At 44.5% G+C, this 24716-nt stretch overlaps 1 protein-coding gene across 3 annotated transcripts in view; it reads left to right on the top strand.

The window, feature by feature from the left end:
• plekhg7 (pleckstrin homology domain containing, family G (with RhoGef domain) member 7) overlaps window positions 1-24716 on the top strand; it is a 109151-nt gene that overhangs the window by 27058 nt on the left and 57377 nt on the right. For all 3 annotated transcript variants that reach the window (XM_072241648.1, XM_072241647.1, XM_072241649.1), the window contains one exon: window positions 19698-19723. In XM_072241648.1, coding sequence (XP_072097749.1) covers window positions 19698-19723 — 26 coding nt within the window. The remainder of the gene's footprint in view (window positions 1-19697; window positions 19724-24716) is intronic.

Raw genomic sequence — 24716 nt, forward strand, 5'->3', positions numbered from 1 at the left:
GTAACAGACCCGTCCTGCACATCAATCCTTTTGGCCATAGCTCGGGTTACAACACAGGAGGAATCCATGTTAGGATCCATCTTTGGTTCATCAGAAATGGGCTTTATTGTCAAAAGCACTTCAGGAAAAAGTTATTCATCTGCTAAGTCATCCCCTAACAAAAGAGAAACATCATTCACGGGTAAACTGGATTGTAGTCCTACTTTAACAATTCCTGTTACTAACCCTGACCTTAAATTTATTCTATGCAAATGTACAGGCATAAGGGCACTCCCAACACCTCGTTTACCTCACCAATGTCAGACTCATCACTAAACTTTAGAACACTGTCTAACTTAAGTGACTGAGAAGCTCTAGTATCTCTAAGGATATGTATTGGCACTGGAGTGGATCCCTCTTTCAAGAATACAAATCCTTTGGTTATAAAATGATGATATCCCCTCTTAACTTGGTCAGACTCTAACAAAGCTTCATTTGTATTTATCGAACCCTGTGGATTTACAGGTGTTTCAATATGTTGCACACAAGCATCTGGGACTGCCTCCTTCTCCTTCTTCTTCAAACTGAAAGAGTTAGCTGTTATGTGACCAGATTTCTTACAATAATTACAAATAGGACCAAAATATCTTTCCTTCACATGTCTCCCTTCATCCTTACCTTTCTCACTAACTTCTGATTTAATTTCTGGTTTACCTTGACTCTCTATGCTATTTTCCTTTGAAAAGTTCTACCCAGAGGAAATATACTCTTATGGATTAAAGCATACTCATCAGCTAATTTAGCAGACCCCTGCAATGTAGCAGTGTCCCTCTCATTTAAGTATGTCCTTACTTCAACAGGGACGCTCCTTTTAAATTTCTCCAATAAAATCAACTCTTTTAAGTTATTATACTCCCTATTCATATTTTTAGAGGAAACCCATCTCTCAAAATACACAGATTTCTCGTAGGTAAATTCCACATAAGTTTTTTCCACGGATTTCTTCAAATTTCTGAATCTTTCTCTACAAGCTTCCGGAACCAGTTCATATGCTTTCAGTATATGCTGCTTCACAATATCATAATCAAGTGCTTGCTCAGCAGTGAAAGCTGTATAAACTTGTTGTGCCTTACCTCTAATTACACTTTGTAACATCACTGGCCATTTATCTTTTGGCCACTTTGAAATTAGAGCAACAATTTCAAAATGTTGGAACTATTTCTCTACTTCAGCCTCATTAAATGGAGGAGCCAATATAACTTCCCGACTAGCAACAAACTGTTTACTACAACCAGAGGACTGATTCCCAGACTTTAATTTCTTCATCGCTAGCTCAAACTCCCTCTGTTTATTTGCTTCTCTAGCTGCGAATTCCTTCTGTTTATCTGCTTCTCTAGCTTCAAATTCCTTCTGTTTATTTTCAGCTTCTAACCGACTCTGTTCTAAATCAGCTTCTAATTGTTTTAACTTTATTTGTTCGATATAAACTCCACTTTAAAATGAAACTGTGTCATGAGACGAATACGCAGCATAACGAAGTAACTGACAAACTAAACTACATGACAACAGGGGTTTCCCCTTTATATACCTGTAGGAACATGTCATCACGTGACCTCACACTGGTGGGAAAATTACGTCATCCCACTATCACAAGACCATTACATCATGCTCACAAGATACTCAATTACATCATGGTCGTAAGACAATCTCAAGATACCCACGAGTTATGTAACACCTGATATGCAACAAACAATCTGCTGGGGGAGATCAGCAGGCCGAGCATCATCTGTGGGAGAAAAGCAACTGTCAGCATTTCAGGTCGAAACCCTGCATTAGGACTGAGAGTGGAAAGGGGGGAGATAGTCAATGTAAAGAGGAGAAGAGGGAGTGGTGAGACAGCAGTTTGAGGTGATTGGTAGACTGTGGAGGGGCAGGAGCTTACCTGAAACCCTGGCTGGAGTTGAACTGGGAGGCCGGAAGTGGAGTTGGAAGCTGGATTCCAGCATCTGCCCTGTCCTGTGTCTCCATTGTAGAGTTCTGTACTGAGGCTGGAAGGCTGCGACATGCCCGGATGGAAGGTGAGGTGCTGTGCCTCAAGCTGTCGTCACAGTTCTTGTGACAGGTCATCAGTCTGAAGCATTATTATAACAGTGCAGCAGCCACAGGCAGAGGTGAGAGGGGGAGCGGAAAGGAGAATCGAATTGGCAAAAAACAAGGAGCACAGTGTTATCTCAGCAGACTAATGTAGGTCATTTTATAAAGTGGTTTCTTCTGTCCTTGCCCCATCCAGGAGGAGAGAGGGTGAGAGCAGAGTTGTAGGAAAGAGACAAGAAATATTTCAGGACTGCTAAGTACAGTAGAAAGAGAGCTGAGCCTTCACTGAGAACTACATTAGTTTGTCAGAGGTAGGAGAGACCACAGTATAAACACTGAATCCAGTACTCTAGCGAAAGTGAATCTTTGCTTCACCTGCAAGGACTGCTTAAGTCCCTGGATGATGGGAAGAAGTAAAGCAACGAGTTTTCATCTTCTGCCTGTTGTTGCATAGGAGGATGCCTTGAGTAGAGAATTGGTTGCGAGAAAGGGAAGTAGACTAGATGTATGCACAAGGGAATGAGCCCATCAACATTCTGGAAGGGGATAGAGGGAAAAACATGGTGGAGGAATCTCATTGAGGTAGGTGAATGTTGCTAAGGATGATCTAATGAATACAGAGACTGACAGTGTGGAAAAACTGACTATTGGGACCTCTACTCTTGCGCTGTCTGGAAGAAAAAGGGTGTGGAACGCAGATAAGATGTTGACTGTGGTAGAAGGGAATCCATGGTTCAGTAAGAAGAAACACCTTTTCAGAGGTACCTCTGTGGAGAGTGTCACTGTCAGAGAAAATATGATGGAGGCAAGAAATTGGGGAATGGAACAGAGTCATGATAACTCTGCCATGGACGGTCTTAAGCCCACTGCAAAAAGAGGAGGGTTGGCATGGAGCTAGCAACCCCATCCCATGAAAAGCCCAGAACGACAGAAACACCATCAGAGGCTCTGAAGAACTCGTCCCTGGGAGAGGAAACATCTTCGCCTCGAAGATGAGGACCCCGGTGAGCCACTGCCGATGGCTAATGCCCCAGAGGGGTGATGGACTTAAGAAGAAAAAGAATAGAGCCATCAAAGGTGGCAGTATGGGGAGAATAGCTTTTTTTTTATGGTGAATATATGTAACCATTGTACTTGAAGGTTATGATCTCAACAGTAATGAAAAGTGCTGTTCTGCATTATAATGAGCTGAGTTCAATTTTCTGCCAAATTTGCCTTCACATTGAATTAGTCATTATACTCATCAATGAGGATTGGTTATAAGCAGAGCAAAGTCACTAGAAATTGGGTCCAACCGAGCAGTGGGGTTTTATAAATAGAGGTGGTGTATGCTTTTGGAAGCTTCATTTAAGCAGATTGGCATTAAATGATCAGAAATGGCTGAAGGCTCTCAACCCAAACATCGACTGTTCATTTCTCTCCATAGATGCTGCCTGACCTGCTGTGTTTCTCCAGCATTTTGTGCGTGTTGCTCCAGATTTCCTGCATCTGCAGAATCTCTTCCAGGCAAGATGGCACCAAGCTGTGATCTCCGTCGACTTAATTATTTTCTTTTGCACTCATAGGGATAGATTTGGGGATAGAGTGGAGAGTTTGGGATCAGGTTAGAGTTTAGGGACAGGGACATAGGGGAACTGGAGGTCAGGCTGGAGTCTAGACCTCCGGTCCTCATTGGAAGGCCAGTGATGTGGACGTGGGGTGTTGGGCTAGCAGTCCAGTGAGAATCAGGGCTGGTGATCCCTCTCCCCAGGTCAGTGAGTTGTTGGCAAGTCCCAGAACTGGAGTACCATGCAGGCGAGTGGCACAAGCATCGGTGAGCTACACGGGCATGTGAAATGGCGAGACTGAAGTTCGTGGCCCGGTGTTCGAGGTTCTGATTATTGGAGGGTCTGGAATTCAAAGCCTAGAAAGCGGGATCTTGGTCCAGGGTTCTCATTCATTGTTAGTGGCAAGTCCTGGGGCCAACACCAAAGGTGAAAGCCCAGAAGGGTGAGGCTGAAGAAGACCTAACTTGGAGGACTGTGTTGTTTGTGGAGGTGGATGGACAGGAGGGAATGGGACTTGTTTTGCTGTTACTGTTTTGTTGTGTGTTGTGTCCTGTGCTGTTCTGCCGAGCGCGTGGGCATGCTATGTTGGTGCCAGAATGTATCGCGACACTTACAGGCGGCCCTCAGCACATCGCTAGCTTGCGCCGGCTGTTCATGCAAACAACACATTTCACTGTAAGTTTGGACATGCGTGGTGATAATTAAATAAATCTGAATCTTGTGCCTCAGAAAGGTCGTCGGGTGGCTAATCCCTGTTCTTATTGAGTCTGTAGTACCCAAGAGGTTGCTGCTCCTCCAGATGAGTGTGTTTCTCAGTCACACGACGAATGAAGGAGGATTGCACTCTCAACAATGTGGCCTTTTAGATGAGACTGTGTCTGCACACAAAAAAATGTCTTAATAGACCAAGAAACAGAATAATACTCCCTTGTATACTGTCATTGTCCGACATCACCAAATCAAATTACTTTATCATGTTGGTGTTTGTAGGACTGTGATACACAGGGGCAGGTGCCTTCCATAATCAGAGTGTCATAAGGACGAGGCTGGGAACGGACCCAAGTGCAAGACACAGACACTGAAGGACTAGGGACAGGACTAGGGTACAAGGCGATGGCAAGGACATGGACAGGAAAACCAGGAACCTGGAACAGGACTGGGCAAGAGAGCTAGGAGCCCAGGCTTGGACTCCGGGCCTGAGACTGGACAAGGACCCAGAACCTGGGTCTTGCCTCTGGCTCGGACCCCAGAACTAGACAAGGACGAGGCTTGGCTGGCAGGCAAGACGAGGCTGGAGTCTTGGAGACTTGAGGCGAGGCTTGGCAGGAGGCTGGAGTCCTCAGGCTTGAGGCTAGAGGCTAGGCAGGCTCCTCCTGGGCAGGGCGCGGTTCACCTGGGCAGGGCGCGGTTCACCTGGGCAGGGTGCGGATCACCTGGGCAGGGCGTGGATCACCACCCGACAGAGGCAAGGGACAGGAAGGGACAGAACCAACCACAGGTAATGGCAAGACAGCCTGGCTTACCTGGGTGGAGGCAAAGGACAGGAAGGGAGCTAGGTACAGGGTGGCTCCAGGACAAGACTGCAGGCGAGACAAGGCAAGAGTTACCAGCAAGACAAGGCAAGGCTTCAGGCAATGCACGGCGAGACGAGAACTTCAGGTGAGGCGAGAGTTACCGGCAAGATAAGGCAGGCCTTCAGGCGAGGAAACAGAAGGCAGGGGAAGGGATACAAGGAGTAAGGACAAGAACAATCCAGCAGCCACGCCCTGGTCTCTGGAGGTATTTATGCAGCCAGCCCCAACGAGCATCAACTGCCTCAATTAGAGCTAAACAAGAACAGAAACAGGGTAAACAGGAAAACCTGGAGCAAGGGTCGATGCGGACCATGACAGTACCAGCCCCTCCCGCCCCCCCACGGGAGCCTCCTGGCAACCAAACAGGGTATCCAGACTATGGACGACCCGGGCGGGTGGGAGGGTATTTAACAGAAAGGAACTCCGGGTGGCAAGAGGAAAATGACAGTGTCTGTGTCGTTGGGTCCATGGTTGGCTGGATCGTTCTGTCATAAGGAGGTGGCTGGGAACGGACCCAAGTGCAAGACACAGACACTGAAGTACTAGGGACAGGACTAGGATACAGGGCGATGGCAAAGACATGGACAGGAAAACAGAAAATCTAGTCCCATTTCTCCACCTTTGGCCCATTACCCTTTAAACCTCCCCCATCCATGTACTTATCGAGAAGGCTTTTGAATATGGCTGACATGTCTGCCTCAACCACAATTTCTAGTAGTTCATTCCTAATAAACACTACCCTCCTGAGTCTTGAAGAAGGGCGTCAGCCCAAAATATGGACTGTTTATTCATTTCCATGGATGCTGCCTGACCTGCTGAGTTCCTCCAGCATTGCGTGTTGCTTTTGATCTCCAGCATATGCAGAACCTCTTGTGTTTAAGCACCACCCTCTGCATAGAGGCTGCCCTGATGTCCCTTTTCAATCTCATCTCTGATCTTAAATCTATGCTCTTTCTTTTAATTTAATTTTATTTTGTTTAGAGATACAGTACGATAACAGGCCCAACAAGCCTGCACCACCCAACTGCACCCATGTGACCAATTAACCTACTAGAATGTACAGACTCCTTACATACAATGGTAGGAATTGAACATAGTGCTGACTGCTGTGCTACCTTTTTACTTTCAGCACCCCTTTCCTGTGTCTTCAACTAGTCTATGCCTGTCATGATCTCGTATTCCTATACCAAGTCGCTCCCCCATCTCCAGGAAATACACTCCTGGTCCACGTAACTTCCAGGTCGTTGTTGTGACAGTACAGGGCAGCATAAAGACAACACTGATTGTTACACTCCCAGTGGCCATCCTGTTACCGAACTCAGGCAACATCGTCTTTTCAGGTCTGCCTATTTGACAGTAGCATTCAACAGGTCATCCAGCTGAACATGGGGTGGCTTTGTCCTTTGAGAACATTGTGTTGGAGCAGCTGACTTAGCCAAAATGCTGGCTGTACAAGAGACCCACATAGACACCACCAAACAGAAGGTGAGAGGTTACTGCTTCTGTGGTGAGGTCAATGTGGGTCTCTTGTACAACTAACATTCACTCATATCTGATAAATACTTTAAAGAATGTGGCAAGGCTTCGATAGTTACTGCTAATGCAAGTAAGACCTTGCCATGTTTCTATCAGATATGAGAATGGTAAAATGTGCCCCATGGATATTTGTGACAGACAGACTGCAAGGAAGGTTCACTAGGTAGATTTCTGTAGCGGGGGGAGTTGTCGGATGAGGAGAGATCAGCTAACTGTGGAATGAGACTGTGGAGGGTCAGTTTGTTTCTGCAGAGTGAAGGAGGCTGAGGAGTGAACTGTTAGAAGTGAGTAAGAGGCAGAGGTGGAGAAGATGATCAAATTTTCCTTGGTGGCAATATCCAAAATAAGAGGTCATAGGTTTTGGGGTGTGAGGAAGCAGTTTTAAAGGGGATCAGAGGGAAACGTTTTCGTGGTTGATAACTGGAATGTGCTGCCAGAGGGGACACAATGACTGTCATTATGAGGCATTTGGACAGCTACTTAAATTGGCGTGGCATAGAAGGATACAGACCCAATGATGGCAAATGGGATGAGTGTGGATGTCAGCATGAACATGGTGGGTCAAGGGGCTCATTTCTGTGCCAATCACATGATGATTTTATCTTCTCTGAAACTCAGAAGAATGAAATGTCATCTCACTGGAGCCTGCAAAATTCTAATGGGGATTTCCAAGTGAACAGAATTAATGGGGATTTCCAAGTGAACAGAATATTATAGGTTCCACATGCAGTACTGTACACTGATTTTTCCTCCTTCCTCAATATTCTGATCCGTGTTGCTGAATTCCTTAATTAAACTTTGACGAAGGTGTTTAGCCTGCTGCTTCAGAGAAAGCCGTTGTCGGATTGGGGACGACAATTAGTCGTGCATAGGAAAACACGGTTTCATAAGCTTACAGGTAATCTCTGCTACTCCTTTTGTATCACGGAAGTTATTTTGCAAGAATGAAAAGCCACAATTATTGATTACATGACTGAGCAGGTGCAGGACTGCAGGAAACTTCCACAAAATTAGCCACAATTGGATCAGAAACTCTTCCCATGTGCGTTGGCTTCAAAAAGAGGAAAATATAATGAGGCAACAAATGGTCAGGGATGAGAACTGACAGCGGTTAATTGGTGAGCTGCAGTGGAAATTCCCTTAATTGAGTCCCTGAGGTTACTAGTTCCCTTTGTGCCCTCTACCTGGGTCTCCAGAGAAGATATGAGGCACATCCTGTGGCTGGAACTATCAGCAGTTCCCTTTCTGCCTAATAATCCTAAATTTAATAGTTCTTTTTGCATCACGGATTATCTCTGAGACTCTCCCAGTATAATAAAGAGTAGTACTTCATTTCTTGCCGCTGAGATAATGTGGTTGCTTTAGCATTCATATTTTTGTATTCAGTATTAATAAGCTGATGTTTGTCGGAATACAACCAGGGAACATCAAAGTTTTACATGAGTTGTGACATGAAGTTTGAGAACTGGAACCATTGACTCAGGCTGATTAACAATATTAGGGATAATTGGTAAATATTACAACAGTTTATACATCTACTAATTCACAGAGAGGCCAAATACATTCTGGAGCTAGGTTATAGAAGGTACAGAGCCTGTAACAAGTATTCACCTCCCCACCCCCCGGAAGTTTTCATGTTTTATTGTTTTACAACATTGAATCACTGGATTTAATTGGGTTTCTTTTTTACACTGATCAACAGAATAAGACTCTTTCCTATCAAAGTAAAAACAGATCTCTACAAAGTGATCTACATTGATTAGAAATATGAAACACAAAATAATTGATTGCAGAAGTATGCACCCCCTTTAATATGACACACCAAATCATCACCGGTGCAGCCAATTGGTTTTAGAAGTCAGATACTTAGTTAAATGCAGACTGTGCTGTGTGCAGTCAAGGTGTTTCAATTGACTGTAGTAAAATTACACCTGTATTTGGAAGGTCCAACTGCTGGTGAGTCAGTATCCTGGCAAAAACTACACCATGAAGGCAAAAGAACACTCCAAGCAACTCCATGAAAAGGTTATTGAAAAGTGCAAATGGATACAAGAAAATATCCCTTGGAGTATAGTTAAGCCAATCATCAAGAAATGGAAAGAATCTGGCACACCTGTAAATCTGCCTAATGCAGACCATCCTCAAATACTGAGTGACCGTGCAAGAAAGGAACGAGCGAGGGAGGCCACCAAGATACCTGTGACAACTCTGGAGGAGTTACAAGCTTCAGTGGCTGAAATGGGAGAGACTGTGCATACAACAACTGTTGTCCGGGTGCTTCACCAGTTGTAAAACAATAAGCATGAAAACTTCCAAGGGGGGGTGAATACTTTCTATAGGCACTGTAGGCGAAACAAGGTGTATACATTTCTAGTTCAATCACATGCTTTCTGTAACTCTTTTGTGTATTTCTATTATAATTATTGTGGAAACTGCAATGCAAGCTTGTCACACTGTAATAGCATTCTCCCACAGGTAGTCATGTGTATTTCCTCAGCTGGCAGAACCAGTTTTCAAAAGACCAGCTTTAGTTTTATTTATTACATGTACATCAAAGCATACAATGAATTGTATTGGTTTCATAAAATCAAATCAGTGAGGATGGTGCTGAGCAACCTGCAAGTGTCGCCATGCTTCCATCACCAACACATCGCTAACATGGCCAGCTATGTTCTGTTATGTCTGAATTGGTTTCCTGTTCCTTTTAGAATTTATTTTAAAGTTCACTTCCTTGTTTTGAAAGCTACAATGGCCTGAGACTGGATTACATCACAGAATTACTTTTGTTTTGTAATCCTGCTCGAGCTCTCAGGTCTTCTTCTGCCTGTGCCTTAAATTTAACTAATATCCCTCAAAAGGGAATGGGCAGGTCAGCTTTGTTGAACTATGCTCCCAAACTGTACCTAACAATATAAGGGATGCAGACTCGCTGACATTTTTAAACACCAGCTCCAAAACTATTTATTTAAACTTGTTTTTAATTGACAGCTTTTTGTCTTTTATTTTCATGTTTGCACTTTATTCCATTGTAAAGCATCGACTGGATGAAAAGTGATTTATAATTGAATTATTATTCATATTATTTTTTCTCAGCTCACTTCTCAAATGCTAGGACCTTACGGACTATTCTAATTGTATTTCTGGAGATTTATGTAAACTTTGCTGTGTTACCCTAATTGTTTAATACTATTGTGTAGTGACTACCAGCTGTAGGTATTACTGTTGGAACAATGTAGACTCTATTCATGTTCTATAGTCCTTCAATTTCCTCTTTTAATTCAGCATATTTCTGGTGTTTTTCACTGATTGATTTCTGTATGTTATGTGTGTTTGGAATAGCTATATACCTATTAAGTAAGTTGTTCTTGCTTGTTTATCCTGTAATATTCTATCTGGACAGTTATTATGGATTGATCTATTTGCAATACTGTAATGGATCGGTTGTAATATAATTTGTGGGACTCTGACTCTAAAACTAGATCAGCCTTGTAGGTAGTTTTGGTAGGGTATGGTAACTTTATGAGTTTGTATTTTAAAGTAAGATTTAGGTGAGTGATGTTTGCCACTTGATTGTGCTTGGTTGAGTCAAACTGCTGCAGGACCCTGTAATGTACTGGGTTGTGTCCGGTTTCTCTTAGCCTTTTCTGCATCTACCATCTTGAATTTGTTGGTCTTTTATTATGCATTTTTGATCATTTTTTGTGTTAACCACCTGGTCCTGTATTGCCACAAGGACCGTCTGTTTCTGGGATGATGTCTCCAACTCTGAGCCAGGAGTCTGATGCTTCCTTGTCGACATCTAGACTTCCCAGATCATGGCTCCCAAGGACAGTCATGCTTTTCTGTTGGTTAAATTCTTCATCTGCGGTGATAATTTCTTCACTTGTCTGGGCTGTGCTTTCATTTAAGTTTCGTGGTGTGTACCTCTTATCAGAATTGCACCTGCTCACATAGAGTGCTGATTCCCAGTTTCATTGATGAATATATGTACTTACAAGTTTTATCTGACTGTTGTGTCAATTCTTTATGTTAGTTATTCCTCCTCCTTCTGTCCTAGGTAGTGTTAATCTAAGTGTACATGGTGTTTTCTAAAATTAGGTAGTTCAGTTCTTTTTTTTTTTGCAAATTTTCCAGATCTGATTTGGTCCAGAAATGATAATGATTATTATTATTAATAACTCACTAACCCTAACCATACATCTTTGAAATGTGGGACCCAGAGGAAATGGGGAGAAGGTACAAACTCCTTACAGACAGTGGCAGGAATTGAACCCCTGCCCTACAGCTGGCGTGCTGATCACAATGCCATCGTGCTGCCCACATACTCGCATAGCTTGTCTCCATTATGAATGTGGACACGTCGATTTGTAATCCAAAGACTGGATGGGAAATGTGGTCAGTACGGCTCATTGCGTCTCCCACTACTATCCCGTGTCTCCCATTGTATCTGTGATGGAAAAGGGGTGCTGTTCATTGTGGAAATAAGCAGCAAAAGGTGAAGGGAAATGCAGTAAATGTGGTCCATGCGGCTCACTGATCTCCCATATGATCACGCAATAAACCGGGCAATGTGCTGCCTTTCATGTTCCTATTTTCCTCCGTACCCCAGTTCCCCTGTCCTCATTGCTGCTCATCTCTCCTTAATCTTATTTTCCACATGTCTTTCTTTTCTTTCATTCATAGAGATGTGGAGCAATACAGCACCGACGCAGGCTTTTGGTCCAATCAGCTCATGTTGCCATTGCAGCTGGTCTCCACCTCCTACATTCCTGCGTGCTGAAAATCCCTTCCATGTACCCGTCCCAATGCTTCTTAAATGATACTGCTTCACCAACTTTTCATAGTTCCCTCAGTCTCTTCCCTCATTTCAGTTTCACCCAGAGAGACATGGTCAACTTCAACCACTATTAAAGAATTGAAAGTATGAAATAGAAGTGAGAACAGGTCTTTCAGACCATTATTTCTATTTCACTGGTCAATAAGATCATGGCTGCTTTCCTCAACGTCACTTCTCTGCACCAGAGGTATTGCCGTTGATCACCCTTAATACCTAAAAATCTCTTGATCTCTGTCTCCAATATATTCAGCAGCCAAGTCTCCACATGTGCTCAAAATAGTTCAAATGCACTTAATGTTATCGACACACTCAGCAAGACTTCAACTCTGCTCTGAGGTTTTGGGGTTGGGATCTGGGATTGATGAATGATCAGAAATTATTTTGTAAAAAGTGTCTGGTTTGCATCAGCACAGAGATGAGTTTGCATGGTCACTTCCAATCAAAATGAGTACAATCTCGTTTATAAAGTGCCATGTGAACAGTCAATGAAGATCCAGAAAAATGCAGGTGCTAATAAAAGCAAAAGTAAAATGCTAGAGACACTCAGCAGATCAGGCAGCATCCACAGGATCAGAAACAGTTAATGTTTTTTTTCTCTTTTTTTTAGTTATTAGGGGTTTTCTCTGTTTTAGTTAGTAAGGGTTCTTTTTTCTTCTTTCTTTCCTTTTTTCCATAAAAAAAAGCTTTAATGCTTTGTTTTTTGATTATTATTGATATGCTGTTCAGCCTGGTTGATCGTTTAACCTGTACTCTACATATGGATAGGTTATCTTGATGTATTTTTTTCTGTTGTTGATTTTCAATAATAATTAATATAAAGATTTAAAAAGAAAGAAACAGTTAATGTCTCAGGTCCAGGATCGTTACCAGAACTGAGAAAGATACAAGTTAGTCTAAGTAGCCCCAACGGTGAGAGAGGACAATGAGTGGGACTAAGATAACTTGATCAAGACAGCCCCTTATCTGTGCTTTATTTCACACTACTAAAGAAATTCCTATTGTTCCACCTATTACCCTCCTCACCTTCTCTCTTACCCAATCCAACCTGTTTATCGTTCTCTCAGACCGGACTGGCTTTCCACAGATGCTGCCTGACCGATTGAGTACACTATTTCCAGCATTTTCTGTTTTCATTTATGCAAACAATAAACCCAAAAATGCAGGAAACGAGCTCAACGTCTCCCTCCACATGTAAATCAGATCACATGTTCATTCAAATTGAGTGCTGCAGTCTCTCCCTCACAATCCTCGCTGGTGCAAACAATACATTCATTCCACTGTAGGTTTCAGTGCACGTGTGACAAATAAAGCCAAAGCTGATCGTTTAAACTGGTTAAAAACAGAATCAGAATCAGGTTTATATCGAGTGAGGTTTGTTATTTCGTGGCAGCTGTGTGGTGCGGTGCATAAAATATTCTATAAATTACAATACGAAACCTATTAAAAAGCAAAAATAGTGAGGTGGTGTTCACGAGGTGATGGACTGTTCAGAACTCTGATGGCGGAGTGGAGGAAGTTGTCCCGTAAATGCTGAAGGTATCCCTTCAGATTCCTGGACCTCCTCCCTGATGTTCGTAGTGCGAAGAGACCAAAAGAACATAAGATCTGGGACCAGAATTAGGCTATTCTGATCATTCAGCCTGCTCTGCCAATCTATCATGGCTGATTTATCGTCTGTCTCAACCCTATTCTCATGCCTCACTCTGAAACATTTGACGCCCTTACTAATCAGGAACATGGAGTATTAACCTCTACTTTGGATATACCTCATGACTTAGTCTTCACAGCTGCCGGTAGCAACGAATTCCACAGATTCACAACCCCGTGGCTAAAGAAATTCCTCCTCATCTTTTCTAAATGAACATCCCCCTATTCCGAGGCTGTGCGCTCTGGTCCTAGACTCTCCCACTATAGGAAACATCCTCTCCACATCCACTCTATCTAGGCACTTCAACATTTGATAGGTTTCAGTGAGATCCCTCACTCTTATAAACTCCAGTGAGTATAGACCCAGAGTTATCAAGCACTCCTCATACATTAACCCTTTAATTCCTAGGATAATTCTCGTGAACCTCTTCTGGACCTTCTCCAACTTCAACACATCCTTTCTCAGATAAGGGGCCCAAATCTGCTCACACTGCTCCAAGTGTGGTCTGATCAATATTTTATAAAGCTTCAGCATTACGTCCTTGCCTTTATAAGGTTCAAAGGTTCACTTTATTGTCAAAGCGTGCACGTACAGTACAACTCTGATATTCGTCTTCACCAGATAGCCATGAAATACAGGGAAAAAAACATGGGAGTGGGAGTTCTTGAAAGAAAAGACATCACCCTTCCCCCGCATGAAAAAGAAAAAGAAACACAATTCACAAACCCCAAAGCCCCCCACCTCCTCCCATGCACAAAAATCTAACAGATCGCCCACACAGAAAACAGCAAGAACATCAAAAACCCAAACTTCAGCCCCCTCCCTTGCAAAAAAAACAGCATCAATGACATCAAACCCTTAACCCCTGTCTCACAAAAACAAACAACAACAATAGCATCGAATCCCCAACTCCCTCTCTCACACACAAAAATTAACAGATGGCCCACACAGAAACACACCAACAAGAACATCAGACTCCAAATCAGCTCGTGCTTGTGAGCCTCTCCAGGGTTAGCAGAAGACTATAAGATTCAATGAAATTCAAAACTGCACATCATAGGCTGCAACAATTTCCAAAATACAATCTAAACAAAAAGGAGACGCGGGAGATGTAGAGAAAGTGAAATAATTGAAGAGACTGACTATCTGGACGATCTCGCTGGAGGAATCATTGTTCACTGGCATCTTTCTATTCTAGTCATCTTGAAATGAATGCTAACATTGCATTTGCCTTCCTTACCACCAACTCAACCAAAGTTATCCTTTAGGGATCTTGCACGAGGACCTCCAAGAACATTTGCACCTCTGATTTTTGAACTTGCTCTCCGTTTAGCAGATAGTCCAGACCATTATTCTTTTTACCAAAGTTCCATACATTGTATTCCAAATGCCACTCTTTGCCCATTCTCCTAATGTCTAGATCCTTCTGTAGACTCCCTACTTCCTCAGAACTACCTGCCTTCCACTTATCTTTGCATTGTCCACAAACTTGGCCACAAAGCCATCAATTTCATCATCCAGATCATTGACCCATAACGTGAAAAGAAGTGGTCCCAACACTGGCCTCTGCAGAACACCACTACACCGACACCCAACCAGAAAAAGCCCTTTTTATTCCCACTCTTTGCCTCCTGCCAATCAGCCAACTTCTATCTCTCTGCCAGTCAGCCAATCTTCTGAAAGTCCAAGTAAACAACATCCTCCCTTTGTCTTTTCTTTTCTTTCCTCCCTTTCCTTCTTTGTCTCCCTTTTATTTCCTGAAAGAATTCCAACAGATTTGTCAGGCATTATTCCCTCTTAAGGAAAAAAGTACCCCAAAACCTCATCCTTAATAATGGACTCCAGTATCTCACCAATTTCTGAAGTCAGGCTGACTGGCTTATAATATCCTGTCTTTTGCCTCTCTTAAAGAGTGGAGTGACATCTGCAATTTTCCTGTTCTCCAGAACCATTCCAGAATCTAGTGATTCTTGAAAGATCACCACTAATACCTCCACAATCTCTTCAGCTACTTCTGGGGTGTAGTCCATCTGGTCCAAGTGACTTATCTAACCTTCAGACCCTTCAGCTTTCCAAGCATCTTGAGCGAGCAAACCCTGGATGGTGAGGGTCTTCATGGTGGACCTTCTTGGGACGCCACCCTTTGAAGATATCCCTGATAATGGGGAGACCAGTGTCCATAATGGAGCTGGCTGAACTTACAACCCTCTATTGCTTTTTCTGATCCTGTGCATTGGTGCCTCCATACCAGATGGCGATGCATCCGGTCAGAATACCCTCCATGGTACATCTGTAGAAATTTCTCAGCGTCGTTGGTGACATACCAAATCTCCTGAAATCCCTCATGGAAAATAGCCACTGGCATGCCTTCATAATCGCATCAATATGTTGGGACCAGGATAGATCTTCAGGGATGCTGACACGCAGGAGTTTGAAGCTGCTCACCCTTTCCACTGCGGACCTCTCGATGTGTGTTCTCCTAATTTGCTCTATGTATCTAAGCGATGTAGTGCTTTGGGAGTGGTGGTACACAGAACGTAGAACATAGCCCTGTAGAGCACAGTATGGGCCCTTTGACACACAGTGTTGTGCCGACCTATAGAAACCTACTCCACCATCAGTCTAACCCTTCCCTCCTACACAGCCCATTACTCTCGATTTTTCTTACATCCAGGTGCCTGTTTAAGAGTTCCTTAAATGTCCTCATTGTAGGCAGTGCATTGCAGGCACCCACTATTCTCTGTGTGAAAAAACCCACTCATCACTTTAAATCGACATCTTCTCATATTGGCCATTGCAGCACTGGTAGCAAGGTTCAGCTGTGCACTCTATCCATAGCTGGCATAACGCTGTACACCTCTACCAAGTCACCTCTCATCCCTCATCACCCCAAAGAGAAAAGCCCTCTGCTCAACATTTCCTGAGAAGACACGCTCTCGAATCCAGGCAGCATCCTGGTAAATCTCCTCTGCACCCTCTCGAATCCAGACAGCATCCTGGTAAATCTCCTCTGCACACTCTCTAATCCAGGCAGCATCCTGGTAAATCTCCTCCGCACCCTCTCAAATCCAGACAGCATCCTGGTAAATCTCCTCTGCACGCTCTCTAATCCAGGCAGCATCCTGGTAAATCTCCTCTGCACCCTCGAATCCAGGCAGCATCCTGGTAAATCTCCTCTGCACCCTCTCAAATCCAGACAGCATCCTGGTAAATCTCCTCTGCACCCTCTCAAATCCAGACAGCATCCTGGTAAATCTCCTCCGCACGCTCTCAAATCCAGACAGCATCCTGGTAAATCTCCTCTGCACCCTCGAATCCAGGCAGCATCCTGGTAAATCTCCTCTGCACCCTCGAATCCAGGCAGCATCCTGGTAAATCTCCTCTGCACCCTCTCGAATCCAGGCAGCATCCTAGTAAATCTCCTCTGCACCCTCTCGAATCCAGGCAGCATCCTGGTAAATCTCCTCTGCACCCTCTCGAATCCAGGCAGCATCCTGGTAAATCTCCTCTGCACCCTCTCGAATCCAGGCAGCATGCTGGTAAATCTCCTCTGCACCCTCTCGAATCCAGGCAGCATGCTGGTAAATCTCCTCTGCACCCTCTCGAATCCAGGCAGCATGCTGGTAAATCTCCTCTGCACCCTCTCGAATCCAGGCAGCATCCTGGTAAATCTCCTCTGCACCCTCTCGAATCCAGGCAGCATGCTGGTAAATCTCCTCTGCACCCTCTCGAATCCAGACAGCATCCTGGTAAATCTCCTCTGCACCCTCTCGAATCCAGGCAGCATCCTGGTAAATCTCCTCTGCACCCTCTCGAATCCAGGCAGCATCCTGGTAAATCTCCTCTGCACCCTCTCGAATCCAGGCAGCATGCTGGTAAATCTCTGCACCCTCTCGAATCCAGGCAGCATCCTGGTAAATCTCCTCTGCACCCTCTGAAATCCAGACAGCATCCTGGTAAATCTCCTCTGCACCCTCTCTAATCCAGGCAGCATCCTGGTAAATCTCCTCTGCACCCTCTCAAATCCAGACAGCATCCTGGTAAATCTCCTCTGCACCCTCTCGAATCCAGGCAGCATGCTGGTAAATCTCCTCTGCACCCTCTCGAATCCAGGCAGCATCCTGGTAAATCTCCTCTGCACCCTCTCGAATCCAGGCAGCATGCTGGTAAATCTCCTCTGCACCCTCTCGAATCCAGGCAGCATCCTGGTAAATCTCCTCTGCACCCTCTCGAATCCAGGCAGCATGCTGGTAAATCTCCTCTGCACCCTCTCGAATCCAGACAGCATCCTGGTAAATCTCCTCTGCACCCTCTCGAATCCAGGCAGCATCCTGGTAAATCTCCTCTGCACCCTCTCGAATCCAGGCAGCATCCTGGTAAATCTCCTCTGCACCCTCTCGAATCCAGGCAGCATGCTGGTAAATCTCCTCTGCACCCTCTCGAATCCAGGCAGCATCCTGGTAAATCTCCTCTGCACCCTCTGAAATCCAGACAGCATCCTGGTAAATCTCCTCTGCACCCTCTCTAATCCAGGCAGCATCCTGGTAAATCTCCTCTGCACCCTCTCAAATCCAGACAGCATCCTGGTAAATCTCCTCTGCACCCTCTCGAATCCAGGCAGCATGCTGGTAAATCTCCTCTGCACCCTCTCGAATCCAGGCAGCATCCTGGTAAATCTCCTCTGCACCCTCTCTAATCCAGGCAGCATGCTGGTAAATCTCCTCTGCACCCTCGAATCCAGGCAGCATCCTGGTAAATCTCCTCTGCACCCTCGAATCCAGGCAGCATCCTGGTAAATCTCCTCTGCACCCTCTCTAATCCAGGCAGCATCCTAGTAAATCTCCTCTGCACCCTTGAATCCAGGCAGCATCCTGGTAAATCTCCTCTGCACCCTCTCTGAATCTTCCACATCCTTCGTGTAATGAGGTGACCAGACCTGAACACAAAGGACTAGGATTTTATGGAGCTGCAACATAAGCTCACAGCTCTTGACCTCAGTCCCCTGACTAATGAAGGCCAGCACCCCATATGTCTTTTAACTATCCTATCAACTTGCGTGGAAACTTTGCATGGGCGTGGACTAAAAATACCTCTGTTCCTTCACACTGCTATAAAGGTCCTGGCACAAACCCTGTACTCTGCCTTCAAGTTCAACCTTCCAAAGTGCATCACTTCACACTGTTTTGATTGAACTCTGTCTGCTACTCCTCCACCCAACTCTGCATTCTATCTCTTACTACATTGTAAACTACAGTAACCTTCTACACAACACCACCAACCCTCCTGTCATCTGTAAACTTACTAACTCATCCTTCCACTTCCTCATCCAAATCATTTATAACACTTCAGAAAGAGCAGGTTTCCCAGAACAGTTCCCTGTGGAACACCACTGGCCACAGACATGCTCCATTAGCCAATTTTACTTTGAACTCGTATTTGGTAAAGTTTCTCTTCCTGGTGAATACTGAAGCAAAGTATTTATTAAGGAATTCCCCTACCCCCTCTGCTTCCTGGCACAGTTACCCCTTTATCCCTGAGCGGTCCTACTCTCACTCTATTTATCTTCCTGTGATTCACACACATGTAGAACCATTTGGGGTTCTCATTTCCCCTCTAGCTCTACAAAATCCATTCTTAAGCTCCTTTCTGGTTACCTTATAAATCTTGAGGACACTGCCTGATTTTTGCTTCCTATACCTTAAGTATGATTCCTTCTTCCTCGTGACTAAATGTTCTACCTCCCTTGTCAATTATGGTTCCTTTACCCCACCAACCTTTCCCTCCATGGGGCAAACTTATCCAGAATCCCATGCAAGTGCTCCTTAAACAACCTCCACATTTCTGCTGTGAACATGTGTTCCCAATTTAAACTCCCAAGTTCCTGCCTAATGCCATTCTAATTAGCCCTCACCCAATTAAATACAGTTTGCTTCCATCCTTGTCCATGGCTGTGTTGAAGGTCAGTGAGTTGTGGTTACTGTCTCTGAAAAGCTCACCCACGAGATTTGTCATCTGACTGGTTCATTATCTCAGACCAACTCCAGTAGGGCATCCTCCTCAGCCCACCGAGTTCCTCCAGCAGAGCGAGAGTGAGGACCCAATGGCTGAGCAGAGCCATCTGCCTCTGAGGCAAGGCTGTGGAGAGCAAACGGTCATCCTGAGCTGGGAGCCGAGGAACAGACATCATCTTGTTCATAAAAGTTAAAATTGCTGAGGAATGTTCAGCGGTAAATATTTCCCAGATCTGATGAGAATTAAGGTCTAAGGCAATCAGATTATTATGGACATCACCACATGAGAATCTGCTTGTAATTTAGTTCCTCTGCAGTCTTCAAATGGTATACAATATTCTAAACAAGTGAATGAATTTTAATGTCTGATTGCTTCTCATGGGTCATTTGATTTGCTCTTTCCTTTGAATAACTGCGTGGTTAGAAAACTATTAGCTGCATCTCAGGATTCTTTTTCTTCTCTTTCCCCAGACCACCCAGGATGCAGAGCCTGAAAGGTACGGAACGTCACAACAACGCGACCGTTTTTGCTTTCTGTCCTTGTAGACGGAATGGAGGATAAGTGATAATCAGCAGCCTTTACTCAAAGAAACTTTTTCAATATGGTGAAGTTGGTCAGTATGATTCCAGGTTTAGAGCGTGGAAGAAGCTGCCAGCAGAAGTGGTGGACGTGGGCTCGATCTCTACATTTAAGAGAGTTGGATAAGTATATGGATGGGAGGGGTATGGGGGTCTATATTCCAGCAGTGGGACGAAGGGGCTGGGCAGAAAAATTGTTTGGCTCAGACTAGATGGGCCGAAGCTCCTGATTCTGTGCTGTGGTGCTTTGTGACTATTGGATACCCTTATAGATATAGGCTGAATGTCAAAGTTCATAGGTCCTGACAAGAGGGCCACAGGTATAAGGTTAATTGAACTGGGTTTAAAGCAGAGGGTGAGAGAAATATCTACGCACAGAGCTGCGAAGATGTGGAATGTGGCTGAGGAGTTAATGGCTGTTAACTCAGTGCTGAGTGAGCAGAGGAAGAGATTAAAGGGATATGGGAATTGGATGAGTAAATGTAATCACGACTTACTGCTCACGTAGAAGCTTAACAAAATCACTAGTGAAGATGGAAGGGATCAAGGTGAGGATTCCAGAGCATGAAGATGAGTTGTCAAAGGTATGAGTGTCTGCAGAAAGCGATTACAACCGAGCTCAAACAAGACCACAGGTATAGCTATCCACAGAGGGTGAATACAACTGAGCTCAGACAAGACCATAAGACATAGAATTGGGCCACTTAGCCCATCGAGTCTGCTCTGCCACTTGATTAATGCTGATTTATTTTCCCTCTTATCCCTATCCCTTCCTCCATCCTTCTTGTAACCATTGACACCTTTACTAATCAGGAATCTACAGTATCAACCTCTACTTTAAATATACCCAATGACTTAAATATATTTGAATACTGTGTGCAATGAATTCCAGAGAAAGGCTAAAGAAATTCCTCCTCATCTCTGTTCTAAAGGGAAATCTTTGTATTCTGAGGCTGTGAATAAGAACAGAGGATACAAGAGCAAGTGTAAGACGTCAAAATGGAAGGAACACACGAATCTCAGTGCTCACTGGGCAGCTGGACATCTCCCAGTCCCTTGTGTTGCATCTTAACCCCTTCCTTTTGCCCACCTCTGATCAGTATGCCTGTGTACCATGTTAAGATGTCAACTGGGGTAGAAGGGTGAAATAGTACAAAAGACTAGAGGCTCATTGGCTCCTGGGTGGCATTTCAATCAGTCACTGCCGCTTACCACTGACCACTCCGGTCACAGGTCTGTGCTTGCAAATTCGGTAAAACCCGTGGGCCCAGTGACTTCTGCTGCTGAATAGGCCTTCTCAGTAAAAGCCCATCCTTTTGCTTGCTGCACCCTCGGAGCACATAAGAGGAAGAGCTGGGGCCTGATTCTGGAGGGTTGCTTGTGGGAGAGAGGCCCCACTGTGGAGAAAGGCTACAGATGATGCATGAATCCCAGTGTCTGTGAGTCCGAGGCTGGAGGCTGGAAGTTAGTTCACGCAGCCATGGTGTTCTGCTGAAAACTCGTTTAACCCTGGTTACGGCAATTTTACCCAGGCTTTGGCTGTCTTAGCACCTGCCAGGGTATTTGTCAGGATGTTCACCCTCGCTGGTATAAAACTCCCCTGAATGATGTTGGTTGTACTGCAACAACAAATATTTATCTGTAGAGAGATTTTCAACCTCAGTGCAACCATTTTCATTCAGCACTTGACAGCCAGCACTTACTAACGTTCTTCACCCTGAAATTCTTGCTGAAGATGGAGGTACTTGCACGAGCTCCCACAGCCCCTGTGACCCTGTGATTTCAGTTTTGGAGGCTGATGTGAGAGCCCCCTTTAGAAGGGGGATCCCACGGAAAGCATCTGGGCCAGATGAAGTAGTGAGGACCTGTGCCAATCAACTGGCTGGAGTGTTTACTCTCGCTTCCGCAGTCCAAGGTACCCAACTACTTCAAGCAGGCTTCAGTCACACCGGTGCCCAACAAAAACGTGGGAACCTGCCTGAATGACTGTCGTCCAGTTGCACTTACATCCACTGTGATGAAGTGCTTTGAGAGGCTGGCCATCAACGTTCACTTCTGCTTGATGACTGAAGTGGTCAGTTCCAATTTGCCAATTTCATTCGCTCTTCACTCAGCTCTGGAACGAATGGACGGTGAAGGTGCATACATCAGGACACTCTTCATTCAACATTATCATCCCTTTGAAACTAATCTCTAACCTCGAAGACCAAGACCTCCATGCTTCCTCGCACACCTGGATCCTCAATTTCCTCACATGCAGACCCTAGTCAGTATAGATGGACAACAACATCTCCTCCATAATCACTATCAGCGCAGGTGCACCAATGCAGTGTACTTAGTCCCCTGCTCTACTCACTTTATACCCATGATTGTGTGGCTAAATACACCTCTAATGCCATATTTAAGTTGGCTGACGTTGGTTGCTGTCGTTGGCCAAATCAAATATGGTGACAAGGATCATACGGAGAGAGATTGAACATCTGGTTGAATAGTGCCACAACCACAACTTCTCACTTAGCTTCGGCAAAACCAAGGAGCTGATTATCGACTACAGGGGGAAGAATCTGGAGGTCCATGAGCATGTCCTCATCAGGGGATTGGAGGTCAATAACTTTTAATTCCTCGGCATTACAGGGCTACAGTAGGAAACTTTGTCACATGGTGTGAGCAGAATTATCTGCAGCTTAATGTGAAAAAGACTAAGGAGCTGGTGGTAGACCTGAGGAGAGCTAAGGTACCGGTGACTCCTGTTTCCATCCAGGGGGTCAGTGTGGACATGGTGGAGGATTACAAATACCTGGGGATACGAATTGACAATAAACTGGACTGGTCAAAGAACACTGAGGCTGTCTACAAGAAGGGTCAGAGCCGTCTCTATTTCCTGAGGAGACTGAGGTCCTTTAACATCTGCCGGACGATGCTGAGGATGTTCTATGAGTCTGTGGTGGCCAGTGCTATCATGTTTGCTGTTGTGTGCTGGGGCAGCAGGCTGAGGGTAGCAGACAACAACAGAATCAACAAACTCATTTGTAAGGCCAGTGATGTTGTGGAGATGGAACTGGACTCTCTCACGGTGGTGTCTGAAAAGAGGATGCTGTCTAAGTTGCATGCCATCTTGGTCAATGTTTCCCATCCACTACATAATGTACTGGGTGGGCACAGGAGTACATTCAGCCAGAGACTCATTCCACCGAGATGCAGCACAGAGCGTCATAGGAAATCATTCCTGCCTGTGGCCATCAAACTTTACAACTCCTCCCTTGGAGGGTCAGACACCCTGAGCCAATAGGCTGGTCCTGGACTTATTTCATAATTTACTGGCATAATTTACATATTACTATTTAACTATTTATGGTTCTATTACTATTTATTATTGATGGTGCAACTGTAATGAAAAGCAATTTCCCCCGGGATCAATAAAGTATGACTATAACTATCACCATGATTTATCATGTCCGAGGACCTATCCTGGGACTAGCACATGCCAACAAAGAGAAGGCACAGCAGCACCTCTACTTTCTTAGAAGTTCGTACAGATTTGGCATGGCATTTAAAATCTTGACAAACGTGTATGGATGCAGAGTGAGGAGTGTCCTGACTGGTTGCATCACGATCTGTGTGGAAACACTAGAGTCCAGGAATGGAAAAGCCAATAGGTTGAGTGAACTCGGCCGTTTCTCCTTGGAGCAACGGAGGATGAGAGGTGACCTAATAGAGGTGTATAAGATGATGAGAGGCATTGATCATGTGGATAGTCAGAGGCTTTTTCCCAGGGCTGAAATGGTTGCCACAAGAGGACACAGGTTTAAGGTGCTGGGGAGTAGGTACAGAGGAGATGTCAGGGGTAAGTTTTTTACTCAGAGGGTGGTGAGTGCAATGGGGTGATGGAGGCGGAAACGATAGGGTCTTTTAAGAGACTGTTGGATAGGTACATGGAGCTTAGAAAAATAGAGGGCTATGGGTAAGCCTAGTAATTTCTAAGGTAGGGACATGTTCGGCACAACTTTGTGGGCCGAAGGGCCTGTATTGTGCTGTAGGTTTTCTATGTTTCTATATACTGTGAGAACATTCTAACAGGTTGCATCACCATCTGGTAGAGAGGAGTCAGTTCAACAGGATCAGAAATAGCTGCAGGAGTTGTAAACTCAACCAGCTCCATCGTGAGCACCACCCTCCCTACCATCGAGGACATCTTCAAAAGGGGATGCCTCAAGAAGGCAGCATCCATCGTTAAAGACCCTCATCACAGAGGGTCATTACTGCTAGCTAACTGGAACCAGTCGTGCGCACTCGTGTGGCCATTGGACACTACACCGTGCTTAGAGCAAACTGTTTAAGAATAGTGTCAGTTGTGTCTGTTTGTGTTCAATAATCAGTGATTTTTGTCACTGATACTTGGCAAGAATTAAGCCGTAGGACAATTCAGAACTGTTTTGCTCACTGCGGTTTTAAGCATTCAGGCTTGGAGATGTGAGAAATGGCTGGGAGTAGAAATGAAACATTTTCACTACTTCGGCAAGTGGAATGTTCCATCCTGAATGTTACAATGAAAATGAAGATTTGGAGGGTGCAATCAGCAATAGCATTGTATGAAAGCAGTTCGTTATCTACACTAGGTGCCTCTGCTGATTCTGTTCACTGTGTACACTGGATAAACTCCTCCATTGATAAATATTAATAACTAATTCCCAGTTTTATAATATTGTAGTACTATTGCAGTGTTTTAATTTGTTCTATATTTCATTTAAATATTTCATCTGTTATACAGTTTGTCTTTTTATACCTTTTTAACTACTCCCATGAAACTTCAGCTCATTCAACCAAAATATACTGGTCCAGGTGTGCCCCAATTAACTGGAATATACTGTATACATATTCTATATGCTGCAAAACAATAAATGTCAGTGATAA

The sequence above is a fragment of the Mobula birostris genome, chromosome 23 (assembly GCF_030028105.1).
Source record: "Mobula birostris isolate sMobBir1 chromosome 23, sMobBir1.hap1, whole genome shotgun sequence".
In the NCBI taxonomy this organism is placed as follows: Eukaryota; Metazoa; Chordata; class Chondrichthyes; order Myliobatiformes; family Myliobatidae; genus Mobula; species Mobula birostris.